This window comes from Phyllostomus discolor, chromosome 12 (genome assembly GCF_004126475.2).
Source record: "Phyllostomus discolor isolate MPI-MPIP mPhyDis1 chromosome 12, mPhyDis1.pri.v3, whole genome shotgun sequence".
In the NCBI taxonomy this organism is placed as follows: domain Eukaryota; kingdom Metazoa; phylum Chordata; class Mammalia; order Chiroptera; family Phyllostomidae; genus Phyllostomus; species Phyllostomus discolor.
In genome coordinates, this window is record NC_040914.2 from 49,000,435 (window position 1) to 49,018,543 (window position 18,109).

The 18,109-nt window shown below is 51.3% G+C and overlaps 1 protein-coding gene across 1 annotated transcript; it reads left to right on the top strand.

Moving 5' to 3' along the window:
* Nucleotides 1-3,140: 3,140 nt before the first annotated feature.
* On the top strand, nucleotides 3,141-14,653 carry CNEP1R1 (CTD nuclear envelope phosphatase 1 regulatory subunit 1). The gene is made up of 6 exons (XM_028501970.2): nucleotides 3,141-3,282; nucleotides 4,360-4,431; nucleotides 6,514-6,587; nucleotides 9,740-9,849; nucleotides 9,970-10,024; nucleotides 13,298-14,653. Exons 1-6 carry the CDS (start codon nucleotides 3,258-3,260, stop codon nucleotides 13,337-13,339), a joined length of 378 nt encoding a protein of 125 aa, XP_028357771.1. The 5' UTR covers nucleotides 3,141-3,257; the 3' UTR covers nucleotides 13,340-14,653.
* Nucleotides 14,654-18,109: the final 3,456 nt, after the last annotated feature.

The following is an 18,109-nucleotide window of genomic DNA, read 5'->3' on the forward strand; positions in this document are numbered from 1 at the left end:
CACCCGCCTTTCGGCTATTGTGAATAATGCTGCAAGGAGCATGGGTGTATAAATGTCTCTTCAGGGCCCCGCTTTTGATTATTTGGGGCATATCCCCAGGAGTGGAATTGCCAGATCATAGGATAATCCTATTTTTAATTTTGGGGGGACTGTCATAGTGTCCCCCACAGGACCTGCACCACCCCCACTAACAATGACGAGCGTTCCAATTGCGCTACATCCTCCTCAAATCACGTGGTTTTGTTCTTATCTTATTGATACGCTACAGTCCATTGATTTGTTTTTTTGATGCAAAGCCAACTTTGCCTTCCTGGGATACATCACACTCCATCATGTTGTATAATCCTTTTTAGATGTTGCTGGATTTAATGGGCTAATATTCTTTGAGGGTTCTGTGTGTATGTTTATAGAGATATCCATGTATTTTTTTAATGGATGATGGTGGGTATCAAATTGGCAGGGTGCTTGGGTTCCACTGAATACATTTAAAAGAGTTGATAGAACAGCTTATTTCCAAATGTCAATATCTGCACTATGCCAGGAATGCCATCTTCTACAAGTATGCAAACCCAGGATGAAAATTTCAGATGTAACTTGTAAAAGCACGAAGGGAGGCCTAGCACCAGTAAACATTATTTCGGGAGGTATGACTATGATGAACACGGTACGGGGCATCACTGTGGTCGTCACTTTAAGGAGCCACGGGAAAGTTCTGGGCACAAGAGGAATGCAATCTTTCGGTGTTCGCAAGCCTTGTTTGGGACGAGGGTGGACGAGACGGGTGGTAGGCGGCTGCAGGAAGTCCAGCTTAGAGGGTGGCTTGGACAAGGGCGGTAGCAGTGGAAGTGCTGAGGGGTGATAACGTTTTCAGTCTACATTGAGGCAGAGCCAGGAGGACTCGCTAACTAACCTGATACACTCACTGTGTGGAGAGAGAAAGGAACAGTAACAACCTCAGCTACGGGGTTTGGGGCCGGTAGCCACCGCTCTGGATACCCCTCTTTGAAGTCGGTCTTCATCACGCCACGATGTTTTAAGAATCTCTTGTGTTTACACCAGACTCTACCCTTACAGAGGACGAGAGTGAAAGATTTTTTTTTGCATTCTCAGCTCCTATCCCCGTGCCTGGAACATGCAGTCCTCCAATACTTGTTGACTGCCTTCTCCTTGCCAAACCTCCTTGATAGGACGTTTCCACAAATCTATCTCCGTTGGTCTCCCCATGTCTTCGGGTTCCACATTTCTTCTGATCATACGGCCGTATTTCCCTCTCCTCCTCCCTTGCCACCCCCCAGCCCCCAGGACCCACACGCATAGATGCCAGAGCCCAGTCAACTACAAGCATCCGTTCAACAGGCTGCTCCACACTGATGTGCTCACGGTTGAAAGGGAAAGAAGGAAAGCGAGAACCAGGTGGTGGTCCTTATTCTTCCCTCTGCTGTCCAAGGCTCTTGCTAAAACTTGCACCCACCCTTTTTTTGTGTGTTGCATCAGGCAAACAAAAGCCCAGCACTGAGCGGAACTGTCTCCTTTGAAGGCAAGTTAACAAAGCTCCCATGTATCACAATGCTTAGCCGTGTGCTATTCTTCAGTCTGTCTCCTTCCTCACCTCCCCAGGAGAGAGCCCGGGAGAGCCCGTCCCATCACAGATGTGCACCAGCCTCTCTCTGAGCCCCGCTGGGTGCCAAAGGGAAACGCGGGGCAGGAGACTTGGAGCGGCGGGAACGGGGTGCTGAGCAGGAAGTCAGGGGGATGCTTTACTTGCCGCTTCAACCCAGGCTACGCCGATCGCTGCAAGACCTGGGCAGACTCATTTTTACTTTTCTCGTTTGTACAGCGAGCCTACTAATAGCTACCTTGATAGCTTTCAAACTTTCAAACTGTCTTTTTTTTTTTTTTGCCAGAACCCTCAGGTAGGTGTACGCTTTACATTACAACCAGAAAGGACACGCACGCAACGGATAGGAAAGATCATGAAACAGTGCTTATGCTGGCTCTCCGTGATGCCGATATTTTTTACTTTGCTTTCGTTCATGAAAAAAAAAATAACAGTCATGGTTTGTTAGATAGATTTCACAATCCTCTCAGGGGATTTTGACCCATGGTTTAAAACGTATCTCCACAGAGGATTCAGCGGGATAATAACCGTCTGTAAAAAGGGTTTTTTGGATCCTGAGTGAGGAAGGCTCCCTAAATGGGAACTTTCCGAAGTGCTGCTTGGAACTTTCTTAGCCCTCACCTGGGCATGGCTGGTTTCTTCTCATACATCTTGGGCTTCTCAACCAAACTGCCCCCCCCCAGCTCTGGCTGGAGCTACCCCCCTTTATCTTGCTGTCCTATTACCCTGTTCCCAACTTCCTAGAACCACTGCCCTTATCTGAACCGCTTGTTCCGTGCTTACAGCCTGCTGTTAACCCTTCCACTTTGGCCCTTCCACTCTGAGGACAGGAATGTTGTCCGTCTTGCTCATACCTAAATCCCTGACTCAGCGCGGACCTCGTCAGGCAGTAAATAGTTGTTGCATGAATGAATGACCACAAGGAGATAAGCAAGAGAGTGTGTTAATCGAATATAAATGTAGTCGATGCCTTACCGGCTTTTTGAGAGTTTAGGTATTGGAGTGCTTTGTTTGCCTCCTTTATGATTTATGAAAGTTGTCTTGAGAAAGAAGCAATCAAGGGAGACAAGCTTGCTTAAAGGGTTGGCTATCCAGGAAAGAGGTACCATGAGTAAGGGATTCCATTATTTGGGGTTCTAGCTGGTTTTGCACATACTTCCCCTTGAGTCCCAGAGGGATGCGAGCTCGAGGATTACGGTATCCGTTGTCAGCGACCAGGGCGCTGCCCTTTGGAAGGTAGTGGGCGCTCAGTAAATATTTGAGGAATAAAAGAAACGAGCCGGAAACTAGGAGCGTCGGAATGAGCCAACTGGGTCGGGTAGGCTGCAGTTCCTCCCCGGCGCAGGCGGCGGCGCTAGCGCCCTACCAGCCAGGACGCCGGCGGTTCTTGGCGCCTCCGGCTGACCGTCCAACGCTGGGCCCCGAGGCCAGTGCAGGAGTTAGCCAATAGGAAGCCGCTTTAGTTGTGAGGTCCGACAAAGGTGCCCTATGAGCGTAGCGGACCTAGGCAAGGGGGCGGTGCGACGGAGAGGGGCCGGGAGGAGCGGTTAGGGGCGGGAGCTGGCGCTGCGGGCCGGGCGGAGGCCGCGGAGCTGCGATGCGGACGGGAGCGCGTCCGTGACCGGAGCTGCCGGCCGACATGAACTCGCTGGAGCAGGCGGAAGGTAGGCGCGCCGCCCGGCCGTGTCCCGGGCTCACCCCGGGGAGGGTGAGCCGGAAGGGGCCGGAGTCGCGGAGACCCCGTCCGGGGGACTGGAGGCCGCGTTGGGTGGGTGGACGGACGTGGTCCCGATCTCGGGGGGCGCGGGGTCCGACCCTGGAGCCCAGGGGCAGGCGGACCGAGCCGGACGCTAGTGGCGGCGCGCGTGGCCTCTGCGGACGCCGCGCGGCGTTGTGTCCGCTGCCCCAGCCCGCCCAGTTCCTACCTTGGCGCTCTACTTCGGGGCTGTTTTTGACTCGTGAGCAGGCGCCCGCACTTCGTGCGCGGTAGCACGGTAGCTCGCCTTACTCCGACAACCCCGTGGGCTGTTCCCCTGATTCCTGCGGTGGTTTCTGGGAACCACCGCGGCAGGAGATTGCCTCTCGATCTCCTTCTTTGAAGTTTAAAAAGCGCTCGTTCGCAGGGGCGCCTCGGACGCCGCCGAGTTTCCGAAGGCGTCGGGGCGTGGGTGGAGCCGAGACTCCCCTCTCGCCCCCTCGGAGGGAGGAAGGGGGACCGGCTTTTCCCAACGGCGCGTTAGCAGGTCGGATGGCCGGGAAGGCCAGGCGGAGAGCGTAGCTGTTGACTAAGTATTAATCTTACCGGAATCGGGTAACTGCATTCCAGGAGACCTCGAAGACCTGGATGTTAGGTGATACGTTGTTCTAATAGGAAGTCCTTCGTTCCAACAGAATTAAAACTCGACTTGATTTTGGTCCTTTTATTTGCAACCCCCCAATTTCTAGCTTTTGGCTCCGGCTTGAGGCTGCTGCTGCTGCTGCTGCTGCTTTTCCACAAACCTTTTACGGGGAAGCTTCTAAAAGCGAACCAGCCAGTTTCCTTATATGTGAAATTGGAATCGAAGAAACCTAATGTTTTTTGTGAAGTGCTTAAAGCTGTCATAGTAAACGAAGTAAGCAGTGCAGTGAGCCATGGAAGTTGGTGTGTAGGACCTGACGCAGTTAGAGTATCTCACGTTTCATCTTCATAGATGTACACTAGTAGGAGTCGCTAATGAGGAAATTGAAATCTCTCTACCTAGATCTCAAGGCTTTTGAGAGGAGACTCACCGAGTACATTCACTGTTTGCAACCTGCCACCGGACGCTGGAGAAGTAAGTGCCTGTGTTTTAAGGGGCAGTGAACAGCCAGTTGATACTTTTATCCCTGTGTAGCCATGATAATGCTTTGCTTTTATGTAACACATACTTGAATAACGAATACTTGCTTTACTAAACTACAGATTTCCTTTGGTTTCGACAGTTTTTAAATTTATTTAACTTTGTGAGCAGTGCATTATAAAGAAGTTTTACAGAAAAAGCTGGCGACCCAAAAGAACAATCTTTGTGGTTGAATTTTTATTTTTCCGTTAAAATAGATGCACTTTTTGTTTCTTTATTAAACAAATATTACAAATTTGTTAACATGGTAAAGTTTTCAATAGCCTGTTTACTTTTACAATTTGCCTACAACCTGTTGAAGTAAAGTTTTGTTCAGAAAACTCACATGTAATGTACAGGTTGGGGCCAGAGTAGGTTTACACTGGCGAGTGCAAGAAACGGTTTGTCCGGGTGTCACTGTTTGTTAATACTGTATTACCTTTCGTACGAACAACTGTAAACTTCCTTTGGCCCCACCCTATACTTTCAAAGGTTATGAAGGCTCTTAGTTGATTTAAAGTATGACATCAGCAAACAAAATGCTTTGCTAACTTTTATTGAGCCCAGTCTTAATTTCCTGGATGTGTATTGTTGAAACTAAATCCTGCCGAGAGAAGCACAGCAGCACGTACCAGGGACAGACTTTATTTCAAGTGCAACTCAGCTTGTGGGGCCAAAAGACCGTTAGGGAAGTTAGGGGTCTTTTTATGTTGAGATTTCTCCTGTAGTTTTATTAGATCTGTCTGCAGAGTTTGAATCATATGCTGTGAGCATTCTGATTGGCCAGAGTTCCCAAGTAGTGATTTTCTCAGGCTCTCTGGTTTACCCAGAGTGACTCCACTTGTTTCACTGCTACTTGAGAATCTTTTAAAATGCGTATGTTGCTGTCCCATCATATAAAGTGGGATGGAATGGTCCTTCTTCACTTTCCTGGTTGGTGGCCTCAGGCTCCTGTGTAAATGGCATCAGCACGGCTCATGCATGTGTGTAAAAGTAGGTGTGTGAGGTCCCTCTAGTGTCTCAGCTTTTGCTTTACTTAAAAAAAAAAAACTTGCACTATAGTATTTTTTTCTTACTGGAAATATGGAATTACAGCAAATTGAGTTTAATATGGTCTGAGCTGAGAACATAATTTTGAAATTTTAAATACCTAAAATTAATTTCCTAAAATGAGATTGATTTTGCCTGTGATTTGCCTCTTCTAAAGGTAAACCACCAGGAATTGTAGATAATTAAGGTTTTACTGTATTTCTGTTGCTCTTTAAAGCTTGATCTCTGCGTTTTAAAACTGTGCGCGCCCCACCCGAAAGACAGCGGCCGTCTTCATCAGAATGTTAACTCGGTCCTGGAGCCTTTTTATTATTTTTCAGTAAAGCCGTTTGTCTTAAGTTTCACTTCCAGTGTGTTCAGAACTTTTAAAAGTATTCTAGCTCAGTGGGGAGGAGAGAAACAGTATCTGAGATTTACTATCAGTAATATCTTCCTGACCTTCGTTGAGGGCCCCCCCCAGCCCCGCAGACTGCCCCCCAGACCGCCCCCCAGCACTGACCTCTGTCTCAGTGAACCGCGGGCAGCTGTCTGCTGTCTGCTGTGTGCGAGGCAGACCCTTCTGTCAGAGTGCTCAGGGCATTCATAAAGGGGTCTTTGTGTGAGTTGTTTACGTTAGAAAACGGAAGGCTGGGGTTTTTTTTTTACATCTGAATTTACAAAATGCAAAATCAGCACAAAGCACGCTGAAAGTTGCTAACACAGACTGTTAAAGGTTTACCGTGGTGGTTCTTACTGCTTTTACTTGCACTAACTTCCTAAGCTCTGGCTGAGTAATGCAGGGACCAGTATCACCCTCGCTTACCGAGGTTCACAAGTTTTAGGAGAATTCCTCAAGGTTCACAGCAAGTCCCCTAACTCCCGGGCCGGGTGTGTCTTCCGTTTAATAAAGCACCACTTCCTTTGGCTGTCATTTATTAGTAACTATTGGTTGCAGTGTCGAACGTTAAGAGCTTATTCCTTACTAATTTTGTGTTTATCTTTCATCAGTGCTTCTTATAGTGGTATCTGTGTGTACGGCTACTGGTGCCTGGAACTGGTTAATAGACCCCGAGACGCAAAAGGTAGAGATTTTGATTTCAAGTCTTTGATAGATTAAATGAGATACTGGCTATAGCAATGCTTTGTTCGCTGTAAAACACCATTCAGATGCTGCTACCTGTTACTGCTAATAGTGATGTTACTCCTCATGTTAGAAGTAGGCCTTACATTAATTTGCTTAAGAAAAACTTGGGCTGGCTATTGTGAATTACAAGTGTCTTTACAGGGGAAAAGGCCTAAGGAACACTGCTCCACCCACATAACTGGTCTCTCACGTGTGAACTCATGTGCAGCTCTTCCACGTCTCCCGTGTCCCTGTCTGTGCATTTCAGGGCAAGCGTCGTCCTGTATCTGCCTTATTCACTTAGTGTCCTCGGTGTGTGCTTTGAAAAATCAGCCCTGGCTGGCGTAGCTCAGTGGATTGAGCTCAGGCTGCGAACCAAAGTGTCGCAGGTTCGATTCCCAGTCAGGGCACATGCCTGGGTTGCAGGCCACTGCCCCTAGCAACCGCACATTGATGTTTCTCTCTCTCTCTCTATCTCCTTCCCTTCCCTCTCTAAAAATAAATAAATAAATAAAATCTTAAAAAGAAAAATCAGCGAGCGACACTGTCTCCCAGGCGCTCTCGTTGCTGATGCCTTTCCCATCCCACAAAGTGTTTGAAATGACTTTGCACAAAACACATATGATAAAGTAGCAAAATATAAACGTCATAAAAAGTCAAGACTAGGAGAACACCAATCCGCCTGGCGGGGCAAAGCCGGGAAGGGACCCGGGTCCCCGCGGTGCCGGCCACGCGGGCCAGCACAGTCCCCGGGACTGAGCTGCAGCTCAGGTCTGCGCCGCCTGGTCGGTAAAACCGCAGCCAGCTGCATGGTTTGCGTGGTCTCCAAAGAGAACACGTGTGAGCTTCTCAAGCTCAGAAGCTTTTATTTCCTCAGCGTTTACCTCTAAAAAAACCTGCCTGCCTGCAGTTTAATATAGGAAACAGCGAGAGCTGTCCCCCAGGTACGGTCCGGAGTAGCCCCGCGCTGAGTGCAGTAACGGGCGGGGTTCGTGGTGGTGTTCCCGGAGCAGCCCCCAACGCGGGCTGCCCCCGCCCCCTCTGCTGGCTGGGCCTTCGCGCCGCGGCCCGGCTTCTGTATCGGGGAGGCCGCGGTCCCCCGCTTCTCCGCGGAGCTCTTCCCACAGTGCAGGTTTATGTGGGTCATCGTGATGCGGTGTTCACGAGTCTGAACCCCACTCGCGCCCCCTCGTGAGCCGGAGTTGGGTGAGACCGCCCGCAGCGGCTTTCTCTGTGACCTTCCCGGTCACACGGCAGGAGACCCCGGGGGGAGGACTCCCGTCGGTGGTGGGGGAGATCGGGGTGGGGTCCCACGTTCGCAGAGGGGTGGGCGGCGGATAGGAAGCTCTCCCGAGTGCTCGTTTGTCAGAGCCTGAGCGCGAGGCTGTGCCTGGCACGCGTCTTCGGGGGGAGGGAAGGAGCCCGGCGAGGAGATTGAAAAAGGTCCGTCTAGGGAAATGAACCTGACTTCTAATTGGGAAAAATAGAAGCTGATTCCAGCTGGTTGAGATCTTAATAAAACACAGAATTAAATGTAATTTGAAACAGGCCCAAAACTCTGTAGTTAATGTGGTTTTCTAAATTAGGTGAGAATGGAACGGTTAGCCTAAGGGTTGGCTCTGTATGTCTTAGTATTTAATAACCTCCACCCTGACGGGAGATTTAAGTAGCAGTCGTGTCTGTAGCAGGAGAGGCGGGCTCCAGAGCCAGTGGCTCGCTGGAAACGCCCCGGAGAGGGGGACGGCAGCCCGGCCAGCACCTGAACGCCGGCCGGGGGAGGCGGCCGTCGGCGGTTGCCGTGGAGGAAAGAGGGCTGGTACCTGCCGGCCTGATGAGCATCACAGCGTGAGGCTGTCCATGCTGGCGCTGGGCAGGCCGCCTGAGAGAGCCAGCCCTTGGCGTGACGCTGTCCTCAAAGGTTTCCAGGAGCCGTGCCTCCGGATTCTTCCTCCTTCCTCGGGAGCTCCCCCCTCCTGCCATTCTGGCCTCTGGCTGCTGCACTGCACAGATTTCCTTGACCGGGCCCACGCCGGGCCGTCCGGCAGGTGCTCCTCGTCCGCCACCCTCTGCCCTGAGACAGGTGCGCACCTCGTGGTGTGACGGGGCTGCGGGGGCCCTTGGCCGGAGTCTGTCGCCCCTGCTGCTAGTCCGCTGGGTCTCTTCCAGACTCTAGATACGTGTCTCCTGGACCCCCATCTACCTTCCTGCCCCCCGTAGTCTGGCCTCGGTGCCGCTCTCGTTCCGACCCTCGTGCTGGACCCGGGACGCCTGTCCCTCTGCCGGCTCTCAGTGTTAGTTCTGTGCCCCCTGTTCCCTGCCGGCACCCGGCTGTCTCGGATGGGATTCGCCCTTTCCCCCCGAGCCCCAGTTCTGTACGGACAGCTCCTAGTCTTTTCTCCCTGCTCTCATGCCCTGCGGCCCTCTGAGTCTCGGCAGCTCCCGCACCAGACGACTCATTGCTTCTGCGAGAGGGAGGGCGGTGCTGGAGGTGAGCCTCGCAAGGATGTGTGGGAGTAGCTGGGGGGTGGGGAGGAGAGGAGGACTGTGACAGCGCGTGTGGCAGGGAATGACGGTGGGGCCGGGCTGTGCATGGCGGGGCTGGCCCAGCTCTCGCACGGGAGCTTTTCAACAGAAGGCAACCAGGTCACGTTTGACCTGTGTTTTCGTGGAGAGCAGAGGCCTCATGGTCATTCAGAGTGCTTACGAGCACCCGACTTTGCCACATGCTGTTTCGGGGGCTGGGGAAGGCCGTGCACGGGACACTGTCCCTGCCGTGGGGGAGCCTGAGCCTCGTGCTTCCGAACTGCCGCCCGCTGGGAGGGGCCCCGAGAGTGTTTTGGGAAGGGCGGGTTTTGATTACGGGGATGAATGAGTAGCGGCTCAGGTGTTTGGGATGAACGGGGGCAGCACTGCTGTGGTGTCTTGCTGCTCTGGAGACACAGAACGGATGTTACATACTCCATAGCAGAGCAGAGAGATAGGAGCGTGGAAGTCTTCAAACGCTCGTGTCATGGGTGGGCAACACGCTGCAGACGCGTGTGCGGGAGGGGGAGGCCGGGGTGCGTGTCGCTCCGCGGGCCTGACGCCTCTGCGCTGCGCTCTCTCTCGCAGGTGTCCTTCCTCACGTCGCTGTGGAACCACCCGTTCTTCACCATCAGCTGCATCACCCTGATCGGCCTGTTCTTCGCCGGCATACACAAGAGGGTCGTGGCCCCGTCCATGTATCCTTCACACGGTTGCTCTCTGGGCGCGGTGGAGGCGGTGGCGGCGCCGCTCGGTGAGCCGGGCGGGGCCGAGCGCGGCTCCTGAAACGGCAGGTTTCCTTGACCGCGTGCGCCCAGCATAGCCGCCCGGTGCCGGACCGTGCTGGCGGAGTACAACATGTCCTGTGACGACGTGAGTGTCCCCTTCCTTGGGGAACCGCGGGTGCGAGTGGGGAAGCCCTGAGCGGTCACAGCCTCAGCGCCTCCGTGAGACAGGCGTGTTGTTCACAGTGATGGTCTCCACGGAGCTGACGGGGGGACATTCCTCATCACGTTGATTCTGAGACACTTCTGTCTGTGTTTTAACATCCCCGAACTAGAGGGGCAGCTCACAGTCAGTGGTGTCTCCCAGCTAAATCGGTAGCGTGGCAGCGTAACTTTTCTCCGTGCTGCAGAGTCTGGCGCGCCTCACGGTGGAAACCATCTGAGGTTCAGGAAGCGCCGCGGTCATTACTGGCGGCTCGGCGGTGGTTGCTTTTGTAAACTGCCATGATTCTCCTGATGGTGTTCTGTATGTAGGGTCTTAAAGAGAGTCCCAAATTAATTGTCGGACTATGCACATGTGAACCTGCTGTATCAATGTATTCTAAAAGTGTTTCTGCTTTCAGTTTAAGAAACTATTACTCAAGTAATACCTACCCAGTAGAGGAAATCAGAAGGAAGAGGGAAAAAGTATTAGGGCAGAAAGACAGCTGGGTCGGTGGAAGAGAGTAAAGACAAAGCAGTTTGATCCTTTAAAAAGTAGAGGATAAGGATGGTGTTTCGGCCAAAAGGGAAGAAACAGGCTACTTAGTAGTGTTGTGACAGTTGGCTCTTTGGAAAAAAATGAATTTTAAAAAAGTACTTATTTTTCAAAGAGGAGGGGCAGGAGGGAGAAAGAGGAGGAGAAACATCGATGCGATTGGTTGCCTCTTGTCCATGCCCCAACTGAGGACTGAACCCGAAACCTAGGAACGTGCCCTGACTGGGGCTTGAACCAGCGACCTTTGCTTTGTGGGAGGACACCCAACCAAGTGAGCCACACTGGTCAGGGCCAGATTTGGAAGAAAGGAATTTTGATCTCTGCCTCACATCAGTTAAAAACATGAAATTCCAACTAAAGTCTTAAAAATATTTAAAAAGACATCCACACCCTCGCCAGGTGGCTCAGTTGGTGGGAGCGTTGTGGTTGTCCCTCCCCTGCCCTCACCGCCCCCCCCCCCCCCCCAAAAAAAAGGGTTGCAGGTTCGATTCCCAGTCAGGACACATACCCGGGTTGTGGGTTTGGCGCCCAGTCCGGGCATGCACAGGAGGTGAGTGCAGAGTCATTACTGCAGCGTCTTTTGTGGGAGTGACAGCCCCAAACCACGCTGTGTCTCCCCACCAGGCCCTGGGAGAGGAGGCTGCGCCCTGGTCCCACTGCGGGAGCCCGAGGGTTCTCCCTGGGGGGTGTGAGCGTTGGGTGTGAACAGTGAATCCCCAGATAGCATGCCCAGTGTGGTACCGTGTTTTAAAAATTTAATTACGAAAATTCCCAAACATAAAATAGTACAGAGAGTAGAGTGAACCCCCACATAGCCCCGACCAGCGCCAACAGTTAGTTCGTGGCCATTATGGTCTTGTGCCCCTGCCCGCATCCCCGAGGTGGGCAGCTCTGAAACTTTCCAAGTGATGTATGTTACCTTCAGACATTTCAGCGTGTTCGAAACAGCATTCTTACCGCTTACACGTGTGAGTGTGCCCCATAAAAAGCAGTCTCGAATAATTCATGCTGAAACTGGCTGCTTCTGTGAGAAGGCTGCAGTGTGAGGCAGGTGCTCGGGATGACTTGGGCAGGCCTGTGTTTGGATGTGCTGTGCTGAGATTACAGAAGCGCCTGGCTCGCGTCCCTTCTGACGGAGGTAGAACAGATCACACCCGAGGACGAACGGACCTGGGGGTGTCCGTGTGGCAGAGCACTGCGTGTGTTCTGGGAAAGGCAGGACAGCTGGGGCCCGGCGGCATCGGCGACGCTCCGGAGGCCGTGGGTGCGGGAGAGTGCGGCCCGAGGCCACTGAGGCACAGGGCCCCGCAGGGTGCAACGCGGGGCGGGTGGGGGGAGGGCGTGGGGAAGCGGCCTGGGTGTGCGTGGCGGCTGCATAGCTCGCACAGGCGTCAGAGCCCGGGGCGCTGCACACCGGACTGGGGCATCTCGCTGTCTGAAAATTCACTGCAGTGAGGCAGCGCGGAAATTAGCGCCAGTGCTTTATCCAGATGCCAAGGAATTACCAGAAATTAAATGGCCAAAAATTAAGCAGAAGTGAGAATCCAGAGATAACTGGAATCCTGACAACACTTTTGACCTACCTGAGAGTAGTAATAAAATCTGTTCATTAAAAACACCTAGAACTTTATCGACCAGAGATAATCACCGGGCTTTATATTTTGTCATGTGTTCCATCTTTCTACAAAAGAAAATGTGTTTCGGAGTTTTGACAACATTATGATGTAAGAGCCACCATTTATTAATCACGTGCAAGGTCTGCAGTGTCTCAGGTGGGGCCTTCCATTTGTCAGTTACATACTGTCCCACGTCGTGGCTGCATCACAGTTTAGACCCTGTTGGGCACGTGGTTTCACATGTTCCATGTTAACGTGAGTCGTGTGTCCTCCACCAGAACCTAACTCCACGGGTGCAAGGGACTGGGTTCATCACTGGGTCTCTGGCATTTCGCACAGGGCCTGGCACACGGTAGGCATCTGGTAAATGTTGAGTGAGGGCGTCAGTAACATACCCAGGTGTCACACTCAGTGTCACCAGGGACCACATCGGCCTCACGCTTGCCTTCAAAGGGCCGAATGTAACTTCAGCTCCTTTACACAGTCCTAAAATTAGACACCCGAGTCTTCCATGTATGTCTTTACACTCGCATTTAGTTTTCTTGAGATGAAGCCCTGCAAGTGGGATTGTGTGGCTTGTGTGGCGTGGGTTTTTTTAACGAACATGACGGCCGGCGCTGCAGGAGGGTTGCGTCCACACCTGCCGAGCGCCGGCAGCCGCGGGCCTGGTGGTGCAGCCCCGGCTGCACTGCGCTCGAGGAAGCCGAAACTACTCTTGGAGAAGCAGAATGTTTTGCCAGATACACAGTTTTACTCTTGTCTTATGCTCTTCGTTTGCCAAGGAGCCGGAGTTAGGGTCTGCAGGCTGGGTTTACAGCCCAGCAGACCAGCTGGCCGATCGCGAGGCAGCCAGTGTGGTGCCGGAGTAAAAAGGCTCCGGAAGAACACTCCACACAGAGAAAACTCTGAAAACGTGACTGTTAAGTGCTTGACTTCGAGTAAACGAGAGAGGTGTTCTGATCCCCTCTGCGTGCCCTCTAAGATTCATAGATAAGTGGTGGTGTTTCTCATCGAACCGTGTTTAAAAACTCTCATTTTTTACTTTTAGACGGGAAAGCTGATCCTGAAGCCTAGGCCTCACGTCCAGTGACAGTCGGCGGTGGCCGTCGCGGGCGCGCGGCGGCCTGTGCTCAGAGAGGCGGGGCGGCCGGTGGCCGGAGGGCCCTTCCGCCGCCGGGCGCGTGGCGGGCACCGCAGCAGCTGACAAGAAGCGTGCAATATTCCCCAGGTGGCCCGGTGCTGACGCCGCAGTGTCCGTGCGTCGGGGCCTCGGGTCACCCGAATGTCAGTGTTAGTGTCACTTTAGTGCTTCAGACCCTGCAGAGCCTGTCGGAGATGAAGTGCGTGTGTGTGTTACTCAGTGAAACTTAGAACCAGAACCTCACCAGTTTTGTAATGTATTTTTGCAAACTACTGTAAATAGCAGACCAGTGCCGTGTCAAAGAGGAAGGCGCGCATGGACTTGGTCCTCCTGCACCAGTGTTGCGAGCGATCCGGCTCGCCACCCCCATGCCCTTCACCACCAGCCGGCTGCACAGGGTGGCCGTGCCCTCCGCCCGCCCTCCCCGCCTGCGGTCACGGTCGCGGTGCGGGAGCCGCAGCAGGAGCTGAGCCAAGGCTGAGGACACCCATCACTTCATGGTGTTGTGGAAGCTAGAGGTGTGTGAGGAACAGTTTCTGTTGAACCAGACAGTGAACTTCAGCCACTTTGTGATATTTCCCTGTTCATTGTTCTCATTTAATCCTAAATTGACTTCGTATTTTTTTAATAATTTTAAGAACACTCCAGAGGCTTCTGAATATACCGGTTAGTTATAAATTATGTACCGTCTGGGAATTTGGTAGTCCCTGTTTTAGACCGCTGGATTCTGCGCTGTGGTCAGTGGGCTGTCGCGCTGGTGCTGCGCCGTGCACCGGCCCTGCGCCCTGTCTCGCTCGGGGAGTGGGGCGGCGCCGGGAGCCAGTCCGCCGTCCGCACCGTTCGGGGCGTGTGGCTGACGTGCCGCTCGTGCATGTTAGCCACACGCACGCCAGTGGCCCTCAGATTTAAACTGTTGGGATTGCTATGAGTATTTTAAAGAACTGGAGGTGCCTTTTACCTGTTTATTAGAAGATTTTGAAAACGTTTAAATTACTTCAAGAGCGATCTTTTAAATTTCATTTGACAGAAGGCTGAAAATTCAGTAACAGGACAAAAACTTTTTAGCTAGGCTACCATGTTCAGTTTGGCTTTCACGTGTATAAAATTTTATTCTTTGAACTGTAGCAATAAAACCCTCTGCTCCTAAGAATTCTTAAGAACTCCTAAGAAGTCTTAAGAGGGTATTCTATATATTCTGTGTTGTTTTATTTTCTGTAAATTTTGTAGGTAAATATGTGCATAAAATAAATACTTTATATATAATTAGTGATTGAGCTTTTCCTATTTTTAAAAAAATTTTTATAGAAAGATGTATTTATTTTTAGAGGGGAAGGGAAGAAAAAAGAGAGAGAAACGTCGATGGGTTGGCTCTCAGGGACCTGACCTGCAACCCAGGCACATGCCCTGACTGGGAATCAAACCGGCAACTTTTTGGTTTGTAGGGTGACGCCCAACCCACCCGCCCACACCCGTCAGGGCCTCCTTGTTTTATGGTGTCTGTAACTCCGAAAACGTTTACAGACACACAGTGTGTCTCAGATACAGGCCAGCTCCGGGTAGGATGTTCTGCTTTAACCGCCCAGGAGAACACGCTCCTAGCAGCGCTCGCACATCCCCGGTTCGTTAGGCTCTAACCTGGACCACGTCTTGTTCCTCGCTGTCTAATAACATTCGGCTCCTAATCAAAAAATGCAGGTTTTCTGCCCTGGCTGGTGCGGGTCAGTGGATTGAGCGCAGGCTGCGAACCAAAGGGTCACCAGTTCGATTCCCAGTCAGGGCACATGCCTGGGTTGCAGGCCAGGTCCCCAGTGGGGGGCATGCAAGAGGCAACCACACATTGATGTTTCTCTTCCTCTTTTCTCTCTTCCCCTCTGTCTAAAAATGAATAAAATATTTTTTTAAAAAAAGAAAGAAAGAAATGCAGGTTTCCTGGAAGTGCTTTACAAAGGTGCATTGCCAGCTTCCTCTAAGCGTGTAAAGCGGACGGTGGATGTGATGATCCCCAGACCTTTTGGGAGTTGTCAGCTGCTCAGTTACATGGAGGAGCATTTTAAAGCTCTTCTCCCCTGGAAAAACACACACCCATACTTAGCATACACTTGGAAAGGACTTCACAGATGTCCTGGTGCCAGACTATTTGGAGTGCCTCGGTTCCAAGAAAAATGTTTGTGAAAGGTTTTTCATACCTTTTCTCTTAGCAGAACAATCCATTTTCCAAGGAAATCTTTGCTCTGCTTGAAATACACCCAAGGATCAGTGCCAAGGTAGCTTCTCCTCCCCACCGCCCTCACCCTGTCATACCCACTCCCACACACTGTCAGGAAATGACTGACGGACTCCAGACCTGTAGTTTCACAAGCGGGCCAGCCAGTCCCGGGCTTTCAAAGGGACTTTCGGGCCCCATGACTGGTTAAAGACCGAACCAGACTGGAACCCCAGTCTCTGGGCTCAGTTGGGAAAGGTGTGTGTGTGTGTTGGATTTAACTCGTGAGCCGTTGTAACGTGGTCAGGGATGGAGACTACGCCAGACTGCTTTTGAATCTGAGATCTGCTACTTGCAATGAGGTCAGGTCCATAACCTTAGGTTCCTCACTTGTAAATTGGACATAAGGATAATCTCCTAGGTAGATAGTATATATATAGAGTGGGCAGAAGGAGGTTTTCCATTGTACACAGAACGCTATTGTATTACAATTTATTACTGTTATTTCCCATGCAAACAACTGTAAACCTACTTTTGCCCCACCCTGTATGGGATTTGTCAGTGTTCCAGGTTTATATTGAGTATTAAATGTTAATTCAGGTAAAGTACTTGGCCACAGAATCACTGCTCAGTAAATCTATTAAACCAAATCCTAAAAGTTAAATAATGGATCTCACTGTTACACCCTTACCCAATGTCAACCTCTCCGTTGGAATAACCAGGAGGAAATGCTGCGTATCTTTGGAACCAAGCAAACTTTTAAACAGTGGTTTAAGTGCCTAGAGGAAGGATATTGGGTGTCTAACGATGGAAGAATCTCAAGTGGTTCCAGGTGTCTTCTCATTCTCAGACACCCTCCCTGAAAGCCCGAGGGCGGGTGCGCTGCTCGGAGGGGCTCCGTATCCTGACTCTTGACTGGGGTTGAGGAGGAGCCCAGCCAGTCTCGGCCTTCAGCGGCCGCTCTTATTTCCTGTCGAAACCATAGAAATGGGAGTCTCGTCTGTTCCTTCAGACGTGCTTTCCGAGTGCTTTCACTTTGAGTAAGTGTAATTTCTACCTTTCCCCTTCTTTTTCCCCACTAAAAATAGGAACTGCATCTTGCCTGGGTGTTTTTTTTTTTTTTTAAAAAACGGTTTTTTAGCATATGACTGATGGTTTGCTCTGCAAAAATTCCCTCTTGATAAAGACAACTTGTAGGACAAAGGGGTGGTTAGATAGTCATTGCTTGAGAGGATTTAAAAAAATGACTGGTTAAGGATTATTATTAGATTATCAAAAGGTCATTGGGGTCATTGGGCCCCTCCTAAGACTGACTTCTTAATGGCTGGGGCGGGAGGGAGTGGTGGGGGCAAATGGAGACAACTGTACTTGAACAACAATAAAAGAATGTGAAAAAAATAGTAATAAGTTTTTAAAAAAGGTGGTCCCAGGAAGAGCTCTTAATAAAGTTCATCATTCATTTTTGCAGAAATGTTACTTTTTACAGGAAAGGGTAACTCGTGAAAAAGCACAAAATTCTCCCCTAGCTAAGGTTTTGAATGGTATTTTTCATCCTCATCCTTACGGGTAGAGAAAGAGCAGGAATCTGTTTTTCTTTCATCCTGTTCTGTCTGGATTCCATGCCCTACTCTCTCCGCATCATGTGATCTCTAGTCGCCGGAGAAACTGTGGCCTGTTTGGGCCGGGGCTGGGAACACGGCCACGTGAGAACGGCACAGTCCCGGCTCACAGGGCTTAGTGTCAGCGCAGGGAGCAAGCGGATGGGATGAGCACTGGGTATAACTGTACATGGGATGCAGGCCAGTCGTAACTCACTGGGAGCTGTGCTTCGAAGCAAGGAAACAGGGCATGCTCTCTGGAGGAAGGTCTGTGTCGGACTTCAAAATCTAGGAAGGGCACGAGGAAGCGAAGCCTGCAGAAGTGAGCCTCTGCCTTCACCGGGACGGGGTGGGGACGGGCTTATCTAGAGCCAGAGGCAGACGGCCCTCTGGAGGGCGGGACAGGCAGAGGACGAGGTGAGCTGAAGCTGCAGGCCCGGAGGAGACCCTGTGGCCGGCTGAGATTCTGATCTTTATCTTAAGGAAAGGGAAAGTCACTGAAAGGTTTTAAGCAAAGGGAATCAAAACAATGCAGAAATTGGAGGGACATTCATTTTGAAAAAAAAAAACAATAACTAGCTGCCCCATGGATAGGGTAGACAAAGAGAGACCAGAAGGCCACTTGGGGACCAGAGGAGACTTGGGCTAGGGAGGTGGCCGATGACAGGCCAGATACGAGATCTAGCAAGTAAAACCTGCCAACATATATTTGGGGCTCCAAGTTTTGTACCCAAAGTAGGTCTTGAGTAGGCTTGAGCTTCTGTGCAAGTTTAGCGACACCCCTGTGATGGTTTTCCAAAATACGCTGTAGTAATTGATGTCATTTCCCGTACTAGGCAGTCGGCTAGCTGCTTGGTGGCAGGTTGACTTGTGGTGAACTTTTCCCCATCCAGTGTTGCCCCGATAGCTAAGCATTTG

Coding starts and splice junctions, on each gene's coding strand:
- CNEP1R1 (XM_028501970.2), top strand. CDS start 3,258: ATGAACTCGCTGGAGCAGGCGGAAG. Junction 4,432..6,513: donor TGCCACCGGACGCTGGAGAA/GTAAGTGCCTGT, acceptor ATCTTTCATCAG/TGCTTCTTATAGTGGTATCT. Junction 9,850..9,969: donor AGGGTCGTGGCCCCGTCCAT/GTATCCTTCACA, acceptor GCGTGCGCCCAG/CATAGCCGCCCGGTGCCGGA.